This window comes from Centropristis striata, chromosome 18, assembly GCF_030273125.1.
Source record: "Centropristis striata isolate RG_2023a ecotype Rhode Island chromosome 18, C.striata_1.0, whole genome shotgun sequence".
Lineage (NCBI taxonomy): Eukaryota > Metazoa > Chordata > Actinopteri > Perciformes > Serranidae > Centropristis > Centropristis striata.
In genome coordinates, this window is record NC_081534.1 from 6,745,785 (window position 1) to 6,757,280 (window position 11,496).

Sequence of the window (11,496 nt, forward strand, 5' to 3'; positions counted from 1 at the left end):
ACTTTGTAATAGATGGCTTCTCTAAATACATTTTGGGCATTTAATCATCTATGTAAATGGGAGGCATTACCAGGGAAGTGATTAAAATAGGGGAAATCTACTACGAGAAAACTATAATAATTACACAACTAATGGACTTCCACTAAAAGTTTAGATAAAGCAGACTGAAAAAGCTGACGGGGAGAAAAGATCAAGTCTTATTTCCAAATTTTGTGAATACTGTACAAAATTGTTTACTCAATAAGAAACACTCAAGGATACCAATTACACACTATATGAAATTTATTCCATTGGTAGTAATGTACAAGAATTATAAAGCTGGTTTGCTTCACATCTTACAGATAAGTTTACTGCTGTACATATCTGCCGTCAAATACGAGTTTTACCTGTGCACAAATACACCAGGGGTTTAAATAAAACACAGCTGACAAAAATTAAAGGGGGGTAAATTAGAAAAAGGTAATTATGAGTGTCTGTTGGATTAACGCATACATGGTAAAAAAAAGAAAAAGAAATAAAGAAATAAAAAGCTAATCTAAACATTTAAAGGGCAAAATATCTTAATCCATATCTGAAATGGCTTTGTACTTTACAGATACATTTTCAGATGCAGAGGTTGATCTCACATACAAGAGCTATCAGTTTACCTCCACCTGCGCTATATGTAACGTGTTTACTCATGTCATGTTAACAGTGACACTGAATGCTCAGCATGTTCTCAAAAGAGCTAAGTAAACAACAAACGTGGGAGAAAATATGAATCTTTCACCTTCTCTCACACTAAAGAAAACAAAAACCTGACAGATCATTCCTGATAGAGACTTGAGTATATTAAAACCCCTCTCAACCATTGAGAGGGTGCAGACAACCTCCACATCCACCAATAAGCTAGCAGCAGCCCTACACGGACTCTGTGCCTGGCGGCTCTCACTCCTTCCTGCGTTTCTTGTCGTGGTAGTCGTCCTTTGAGCGGCTGCTGGTGGACGGTCTCTTGGAGCCGCCGTGCTGCTTGGCCTCCTCCAAGAACTTGTCCAGACCGAAGGGATCCTCCTCAAACTGGACTGGCCCTTCCCTCCTCTGCCCGTGGTCGGCACCTGAGAACTCTTTGTCTGGAACAAACCTGAAAAAAAGATGGAAAAATGATTATAGTGTGAAGGAAACTGACAAGTTACTCCAGTTATCCTCAAAGCATGAAAGAGGACAACCTTTTTTGTAGCTAACTACTAGCTGGTAGCTCCTTGTTCAACCTAATTTTCTATGAGAAGAAATACATTACTGAAACCAAAATATCCAATTATTCCATGCATATGTCCGTATGTCTCAGGGAATTTGCTTAAGTCAAAGATTTTCTATGTTTTGCACAACAGTGTTGCTCCCTGCAGCCAGCCAAACATTCCTAGAGGACAATGACAAGCTGGTGACTAAACATATGGGACAGGCTATGCTCGGCTAGTGGAGTGTGGCACTGCCGCCCCAAGGGCAAGGGCTCCTGCTGGGACATCATGTGCATGCTTCCCTCGTGCCTCTGAATGAAGACAGAATGACCTCAAAATAATGCTGTTTTTTATCGTTATTTTTTTACAATTATAAATGAGGTTACAACTTCAGCAGTTCTGTTAGTCGCCTGATGAACATGAATGTTTCCAAAGCAGCAATGGCAAACAATTAGTTTGGGATCCAATATTGCTTCAATGGATTGTGAAGTAACCTAATATTTTGCAATATTCCAGGGAAAAAGTCACATTTTACCTCTAGTTTTTAAAAGCAGTAAAATTTAAAGAGCCCTTTGATAATCACAATTAAAACTGGGGATGTGCAACACAAGTTGACTAGTTGCTTAAATGTTCCTACTATCACAAGTAAGCATCAGAAATAATAGTATGTTAAACATGTTAATAATATAATTTTAACTAAATAGTAATATATGTTTTAATTAATGTAATGTCCAAATATGTAAGACCTAAAACCTAAAAGACAGATTGGAACAAGACAACAGTGTCCACTGTATAAACAATCAATCAGTGGTGTATAACTTTTTTTTGCTGTTTTATTTCATGGCTCTCTGAAAAACAGTAACTACTGAAACCATTTCCTTATTGGGCTGAAGCAAAAATGTGAACAGGGATAAAATAATGTAAATATTTCAGTAGCCAAAAGTACCTGTTGTTGTGCATGAGTGTGTCGAAGTCATCGGTGTAGGCGTCCTTGTCGACATTCTTGCTCGGCCGATAGATGTTGGAAGCCATGTCTCTGCCGCTGCGGAACGGCTGGTCGTACACGTTGTATGACTCATCCTCGCCACCAGCAAAACCGCTGTCCATACCCTGGAGGAGATGAGGAGAAAGGAAAGGAGACTTTTAAAAACTGTGCAGGTGCACAAGAAGGTGACAGCTAAACCTTTTGAGATAAGTTTCACCTGCAAATAACTTTAACTGGCTTTTGCCTCCCTTTCATAGACAAATTGATGCATTTCTTCCTTGCATTTGGGTATCAAATTAGTCAGATTACTATTAAGAAAGGGGAAAAAAAAATCTATCATGTTTGCTAAGGCTTTCAATTTCACTTCAGTCTGGAGATGAAATAAGCTTTTTTACTCAAACAGATGTTTGTAACTAGTTTGTAACTTGTCTCTCCTACATACAGGTGCATCTCAATAAATAAGAATATCATAGAAAAGTTTATTTATGTCAGTAATTAAATTCAAAAAGTGGAAATAACACATTATATACATCCATTACACACAGAATGAAACATTTCATGTCTTAATTTATTTAATTTATTATAATTATAATGATTATGGCTTGCATTTAATGAAGACCTATAATTCAGTGTCTCAATTATTATTATTTTTTTTTTTACAAAAGACCAATTTTAAAAAGTATGTTTAATATGGAAATGTTGGCCTCTGAAAAGTATGTCCATCTATATGACTCAATACTTGGTTGGGGCTATTTGACTTGAACTACTGGAAATGGACTTTTCCATCATATTCTAATGTTATGAGATGCACCTGTATATACACATTCTAGCTGTGTATCCATACTCATACATATTTGCGATACTTTTGTCCAGTCAACACAAACCATTTATATTGCCATTACTGCAGTAATGACATATTCTAACCTTGCTCTGGTTGAAGAGCCGCTGGTCATACTGGGCCTCACTGGCTGAACGTGGGTTGGGCACGCCCAGGGCGATGAGCTCACTAATGTCCCTGTCCTGGTCTCTCTGCAGCTTCGACCTGGGGCAGAGAACAATGGCAGAAATTTAGCAAAGATTCATGGCAAAAACTTATGCACACACTAACACACAATAGGGGCATAAAATATAAGAATATAACTTCTGGGAACTTGTTTGAACATAGTTCTATTAATTAAATTATGTTTATGCAAAAAAATATATATTTTTGTGCTGTAAAATCTAATCTTTAAGTCATAAGAAAACATGAAATTTGAATATATGCCCATGGATAGAACATTGTGTAGCTTCTAAAAGTCATATTTCAAAAAAGTGCTAGGGTTTTACCAGAAAAACTCCAATTTAACATGAAATGTGTGTGTTATAAAAAAGTTTTGGTGACTCCAACACCTTGACTGTCCTTCAACAAACGCCACCTCAAAGTTAAATCAAAGGTAATTTTAAGATAACAAGGTTTCTGCTTTCTGACAGCTGGAATTGTGATTGTAATGAGCTCTCCTTGGAATTTCACTTCCTCCACTCCTCCAGGGAGCTACAATTCCATCAATTGACAACCTGACAGTGCACGCACACACACTTCACGCATCTCACATACACAAACAGTCTGTGGATCATTGCAGACAAGGACTACTGCCTGAGTACTCTGTTGGATCCTGCTGCGTTTGTTCAGTATTACTGCTGGCCCCATGAATGATTCAGCAGTGAGCACTGCATCTGTGTGGCTGTGTGTGTGTGTGTGCAGAGAGGAGGGGGTGAGTGAGTTCACATGTGGTGTGTTTAAAGTGCGTGTCCAGCACCTCTTATCAGGAGCAGCCCTGGAAATGTTCCTGTCGTGCTGTCTCTCTTTCCTTCTGTCATGGCGGATCTCGTCACGCTCCCTGGCCTCGCCGTCCTCGCCACCTGCAGCGGGAGACGGGGTGAGATGGACGGATGGAAAGTGGGGAAAGTGGGTGCATGAAAAAACAAAAAGGTAAATGTGAAAAAAAGAAAGAAAACCACAGGAGGAGAGTAGTGAACAGATGATGTGAAATTGTGCAGCGGAAAGGCAGAAGTGAAAAGAAAGGTGGGGACGGAGAGAATTGAAAAGACAGTTGACAAACGAGTCACAACAACACAACAAGTGCAAGAGGGTTGGATGTGATGGTAGGGAAGATGGAAAAACAGATGGTAGAAGAATGAAAGAAATGCAAGGCAGGGGGTTGAAACAGTGGGAAAGGGAAGATCAGAAACTCGTCAGTGGTCAGTAAACTTCAAAACAAAAACACAGCTGACACGCTCAATTTATAACAAATAGTCAATTCAGACTTAATTCTACAGGACGTGGTGTATCCAAATGATCATTCAGAAAGTTGCACAAAAACAAGACATGCAACACTGACTTCTCTCCTCAAAATATATATGAATTATCAGCAGGAGAGCAGCAACATCATTTCACAGCTTACTGGTCCTGTCAACACTGGCAGGGTGAAAAATGTTGTCATCACTTATGCCACTCATGTTCCAGATTTGGACCTGGCAACAGCACTGACAACAGAGTGTGCTCCACTCACTCAGAAAACCACACGCACAAGCAAGTCACACATGCTTACAAAATAAGAAACTTACAAAATAACTTTTTTTTGGCCCATAACTTTAGGACTCACCTTTGTCCCCGTGACTTTTGATCCCCGCCCTGCGGTCTCGAGCCATCTGGGCCAGTTCCCTCAGTTTCTCCTCCTTCTTTTCCTTCTCCTTCTGGGCCATCTTCTTCTCTACCTGGGCTCTCATCTCCACTGCCTCTCTGGCCTGTGAAAGAAATCAGCATTTCAATATGTAATTTAACCATCTGAACTCCACAACATGTGGGTTGAAAGACAAGCTTTCCTAAAAACAAAACAAGCAAAAATTGCACCATTCATCAAAGCCAGAAATTGTAAAAACAGAACAAATTATGTATTATGCTGGCTTAAGTCAAAAATAATAAAATTTACAAAATGAATATTCAATAGTGGGTTTAAACTAAATAAATTCATTCTACAAGGCTTCATTTTTTGGGCACTTCACATTTTTGTAAAATAAATCAAAGAAATTCAACTTTTCAATGATTTTTTGACATTATATCTTGTGTTCATAGAGATCCAGGACAAACAACCCAGATTCCAAAAAAGAGCATAGTGCATCAAATTGAGCGTTCAGTGTTATTTACAAAAAAGCTGAAGTTTATCAGTTATAGTGAAAGGGATTTGCAACTCACTGTATTCGGATTTTTATTCATGTTTATCCACAGCATCCCAACTATTCTGGCATTGTGGTTGTATTTAAATCAGTAAAAATTAGGCCACAGTGAGTAACACGCAGAAGCAAATAATGCCCTGAAACGGCTTGGAATTCAGAAGGTGAAATATGGGTAAAAAGGCATCTATTTTAGGCAATGCAACAATTACAAAGCGAATGTTGATCAGCGATCAGGGTGCCGTACCTTTCGATCAGCGATGTAGAGCGCCTCAGCCAGCTTAGCAAAGTTTTCATTGATGTGAACTGTTTGCAGCCCCCGCCCATCAGCTGCCAGACGTTTGTCGAGAGGAATGGTGTAGCCCTGAAAGATATTAGACACACACAGAGAAAGAAATGAGCTGGGGGCGGGGGGGGGGGGGGGGGGGACTCCAGGGCAATGAAACTCAAATCACTATGACAAGATCTTGAGTCCTAAAACTCAAATATTTATGCAATGTATCAAAAACTAAACAAACAACAAGCCTGGAAAACAAAACGCACGTCTGCATGACCTGCTATGTGTTTGACATTTAGATGCACAACAAGTCGCAGGTGTTCCAATTAATTGCGGTGTCACGTTACCTTAGCGTTTTTCCAGTTGGAGATACATGGAGGAATCTTCCACTCCTGCTGCTCTTTGACTGTCATCTACAACAAAGGGAGAGAAACATCAAACATAACATCTTTTGAATAATGCAAGGTTATTCTTTTTGATTTTTCAATATTTTATGAAAGCAGTGAAAAGCACAATGTTTCTAACATTTCAGCCAATTTTACCTTTCTACTTGGGGAATGCATTACAGGAGCTGGCGGAGACGGAGGTCCTCGAGGAATCTTTTTGTTGATCCTGAAACATACAATTATACCCATCAAATGTATTCATCCTTGTAACTGTGAAGCTACATTTTAAATTTTAGTCAAATAGGAATTCTCTACAAGAGCAAGATCTCTGAGCCAACATTAAAAATCGAACTATATCTTTGAATCTGTATTGTGTGGATGCAGTGCCAGCATTAAGAATAGGATAGCATGGATAACATGACTGTGACTCCTAAACCAGAGGATGAACTGAACCCTGATATTCTACGTATTGGTACATTCCGGATATAAATCTACCAATTAGTCTTTAAACATGGCTTCATGTTACTGTGTTGGACACATGTTCACTTACTTGAAACGTGGAGGTTCCATTGGATCTTTCTGCATTTCCACCATGCGGATCACCCTCTGTTTGGCCCCTGAGTTAAAAGCCACTCCCTGCTGGGACGGGGTGTACCTTTGGGAGAAACAAAGAGGAAGAAATGTGCCATCATTCATAAAAATGTAACCCTCACCCTCATATACAAATACAAGAGACAGACATGACAATTTTATTATTATTATTATTATCAATATTATGCACTTAAGTGTTTCATGACATAGAATGTCTAACTGGAAGTATCTTTACGCCCACATGATGTCAATGTATTATATGAACAGTGGTAAAACAATTCCGCTGTCACTTTGACTTTCTCCTTTCAAAATGTTATTGAGGCCGGAAATTCTAAATTCTAACACATACCTGATGTACTGTGCAGGAGCTTGTTTGTCTGCCGCTCTTACAGGCATGGCAGCAGCAATCTTTTGAGACACCTGCTTCTCCAGGGCACTGCGGGTCTTCTCTGTCAGCTACAAAGGACACACAACAGATTCTTACTCAATAAAGTTACAGTACAAATGGGTTGCCAAAATCAGTCCGTTTCTCATTACATGTTACAAATATTTTTGAGCACACAGTAACATTAGCTTTATTTTTTTCCAGTGACTAATGGATACAATTAATGACTGCACTCCCTGGGTAAATTGTGTAAATAATATTCTTTAAGTTGTCAAATCTGTGACAATCAGTCCCATGAGTAATGCAAGGGACATTGGCATGACATTGCAGCATGGCTTACCTCTTTTACAGCCTCCTCATCAGGCTTCTGTAGTTCTGGAGTATCTTCATTCAGAACTTCCTTTGGAAGCAGGTCTGTGTACTTACTGAAGATCACCTGCAACAATGACACATGGGAAATGTTTTGAAATAATGAACTTAAAAGCAAACTAAGACTCTTTTTGTAATCGCATCAAAAAATGACATGCAAAATGACATGTAAACGTTTATTTTGACAATGTGTAATATTGGAACATTGTGTGTAGATTCTGTCAATGAAAGGGACACAATTTACATGTCCCCTTTTGTTCACTAATTAAATTTGCATTATCATTGATTTGTGATAAGAGAAGTTTTTCTTATTGTTAAGATTGTAACTTTGACATTTCATCAATGCTGGATTTGATAGTTCTTACTGGTGTGTAAGTGTTGTATGAAGTGTTGTATGAGTGACATCCCCACATAATGAATAAAAAGATTTCTGCAGGTGTCTCTCGTCTTAATGTGTGCCCACTTGTTGCCCCTTTGACCTAATCTACCACCTTCAGAATGAATTATACCAATCTTTTAATTTTATAATTTTCAAATTATGCATTGATACATTTTAAGTGTGTTTAAGAGCATTACTGCTGACTGCTTAAGCAGTAAATTGGCTCTTTACCTTATCCTTGCCCTGTCCTTGTCGGGCGATGGCGTCATATTTGATCTTTCCTTCTGCATCCACCTGAACTGCCAGGGCATTGGATGTTTTCTTCTTTCTACCCATCTCCAGGGGAAACTGGGCCACGTGGATCTCTGGGAAAGCTCCTCCATCTCCAAAGTCCTATTGAAAGAACAGGTTTACAGCAAAAACAAAAACAAGTTATGCTTTACATTTTTTACTGACTACTGAACATTTTGCTTAAGTAAAAGTACCCATCAAGCAGAAAGACCCCATTTCACAATATTGTATGAAAGCATTATAATTATTGATGCATTGATGTGATCATTTAAATGTTGCAGCTAGTAAATTATGCGCTAATTTGAATTACTTTAGATACTTCTCCTCGCCAGGGGGTTAAAAAAGTGTTGTGTTATGTTTTTGTAATTATGATGTGTAGTGTGTAGCATAAAGCAGCATAAAATAAAACGTCATCATACTACTCTTATGATTTTTAGACTGGTGTTGAAGAGTCTTTCAAAACTTTATGACACAGATTTCCAACCAGGAATGAAACACTAGACAATGAATATCCCCGACCGCCACTAAAACAAATGAGAAAACCAGTTCTAAAAGTTTTTTCATGTCTGAGATAAACACACATGTAGTGAGTACATAAACTAACATACCTCAAGTGATCGAGGCACCCAGCCTTTTCTGTGTCCATATGGAGGGGGCTCTCTGCGGGACGAAACCAGCGCGGTGGAGTAGGACTTCTGGGCCCGGACCCTCTCTTCTGCCTCCAGCTGATCCTGAGACAGCTGGGTCGGCGCCGGTAAAAAGCTAAACACAAATGACACGTGTTTGAGACTCATTTTATACAGCAGCTCAAGCCCTAGCTCGCGTTAGCCCACCGTGCCACCGAGTAGCGTCAACTTCACCTTTACGCAACAGTGTTATCTGGGTATTAAAACGGACAGCCAGCACGCTAACAGCCAGATTACACATCCTCACAGCTATTATGAACCAAACCAAAGCATTAGGCAAACACATGATATGTAAACAGGTGCTAAACTAGTGTTGTTGACCATGTCTGCGTGCTGCTAAGCTAGCTAGCTAGTTTAGCCAGCGACACACAATTTCAGCTAGCTAACATTAGCCGATACCGTTAGCTTCGATGAAAACAAAGAAACAGTAGCCAGCAGAGGAACAACATCAATGTGAAATATTAACGGTAATCTATACAAAGTACAAAATTAAATGGAAACGACATATTATACAATTTAGTGGTGTAAAAACGTAAAAGGCCTGGTCGCGGCACTCACCTCGTCAAAGACATTTTCCCCTTTCTTCCTTAGCAATGAACTGAGCATGCGCAGTACTAGATTAGACGAGAACCGTTTGCTCTGCCTGTCCCTGTCAGCTTTTACTATTTACAATATTTGTTGTTTTAGGATGATTTTACGATTTTATTTTCATTTTCAACCCTCTGAAATCTTGGGCTATTATGTCCGTTAAAAAATCTGTTAAAAATATTTACCATGCCATGTTGGTATTAGTTTTTCAGCGTAACCTCACCTATATGTCCTGATAATTCATTTTTAACTTTGATTCAATTGATCAAATTGAATTGATCAATTTGAACCCAAAAGAAACAAAGGAAAACATAAAATCTGATCTTGAAAATTATGTTTCACACACAGAAATGTATATGTTGCAAATATGAACACAGGTTGCAAAAAACAGTAACTAGTTCTACATTTTATACTAAATATATTTGAAATTATCTCCGGTTTTACTTCTCCGAATATCATCCAAAAAAAAAAATGATATGGAGTTTCAAGCCAGAACTTTAATGTGCCGTTGGTTTCATGGACTCCATGGACTAAATGTATTTCATTCATTATGAACTTTGGCGATGTAACATCAAAATGTATGCCATTAAATCTTATTTGAGTGAGAGAATAGAATATAATTTTACTTTAAAACGTTACCCTTTTCAATTAGTTTATACGTATTCTATGTGATTTTAAAATAACAAGCTGAAATTGAGCTTTGGCAATGTAATTGTGCCGTTAAAACTTATTGGAATGAGAAAGAATCGAATAAAAACTAATAGAATAGATCCTGACAACATAGCGTTATGATAACCCTCATTCGTGAAAATATGTAATTTCCGATGAAAAATAAGAGCTACCAAAGAGCTTATAGTCAAACTTGATTTGCAACTCTTTAAGAAAGACAAAATGCTGTTATTATAACCACGGTAAGTCTTTTCAAGCTAGTTTAAAAGTAATTTAACAAATCATTTTAGATTTTTGTGCATGTAGTATCTCAACAAAATGATAAGAAGAATCTGTTTAATTGCATCTGAGTGGCAGAGGAGTCTGTTAATACAGCAAACAGAGCAACAGAGTGCAACTGACAAGAAACTCATTCAAATCTTTGCTTGCACAAACTCAGTAAATATTATTCTATAATTAATCCAAAAAGTAATTTGAAGTTGTTTCATCTCCCACAGACTAGATATCTACAAAATTAGAAGCGAAATCTTCCTAAAAAATAACAAAACCAGGCATTGGTGGAAGTACTCACTCAGATCATTTACTAAAGAATAAGTAGCAATACCAAGCTGTAGAAATACTTTGTTACAAAAACAAGTTATGCATTAAAATGTTTACTGACTACTGAACATTTTGCTTAAGTAAAAGTAAAAGTACCCATCAAGCAGAATGACCCCATTTCACAATATTATATGAAAGTATTATGATTATTGATGCATTAATGTGTTCATCATTTTAATGTTGCACATGGTAAATTATGGGCTAATTTGAATTACTTTACATACTTCTCTTCGCCAAGGACTAAAAAAGTGTTCTGTGTTATGTTTTTGTAATTATGATGTATAAAGTGTAAGTGTGAAGCGTAAAGCAGCCTAAAATAACACTTGTACTAATACTTGTTTGTTGAAGGGCTTTTTTTTTTTACACGGCGTCTCATAAAGATTTGGTTGTATACACTGTAGTCATCTATATGGGGTTCTATATAAACAGATGTTATGTAGCAAATAGTTAAGTTTCTGATATGGTTAACTGGAAGAATCTCATTAATGCTGATGTTACTGATAGAGTAGGCAAACAACAGTAATATCTATTATACTATTACTTATAAGTGCTGTGCTGCCAATTTATGGACAGCTAACTTAATTAGTGCTGTTATGCCTACTAGGCAGGAATTTAGCCAATATTTGTCTGCCAAATTGTGGATTTAAGAAAGTTTTGACAATGATGAGTGTCACAAGGCATGTTTTCTCATTCAGGTGAAGAGTGACTGCTGGGAAAGTCTCAGGCCACTAGGGATGGGTACCTTTCACATTTGAACCGATACAGTACCGATACCCGGTACCTGGGAATCGGTACCGGTACTCAACAGTACCAATTTTCGGTACTTTTGAGTTTGTTTATGTGGTAATAAATGTTAATTTGTTTAA

The 11,496-nt window shown here is 37.9% G+C and overlaps 1 protein-coding gene across 1 annotated transcript; it reads right to left on the bottom strand.

Moving 5' to 3' along the window:
- Positions 1 to 264: 264 nt before the first annotated feature.
- snw1 (SNW domain containing 1) lies at positions 265 to 9,402 on the bottom strand. Its single transcript, XM_059357090.1, has 14 exons — positions 9,332 to 9,402; positions 8,696 to 8,849; positions 8,028 to 8,189; positions 7,389 to 7,484; positions 7,013 to 7,119; positions 6,623 to 6,727; positions 6,229 to 6,298; positions 6,034 to 6,099; positions 5,657 to 5,773; positions 4,842 to 4,983; positions 3,996 to 4,098; positions 3,124 to 3,241; positions 2,161 to 2,324; positions 265 to 1,120 (listed from the first exon to the last, which is right to left on the bottom strand). Exons 1-14 carry the CDS (start codon positions 9,343 to 9,345, stop codon positions 928 to 930), a joined length of 1,611 nt encoding a protein of 536 aa, XP_059213073.1. The 5' UTR covers positions 9,346 to 9,402; the 3' UTR covers positions 265 to 927.
- Between the last annotated feature and the right edge of the window lie 2,094 nt (positions 9,403 to 11,496).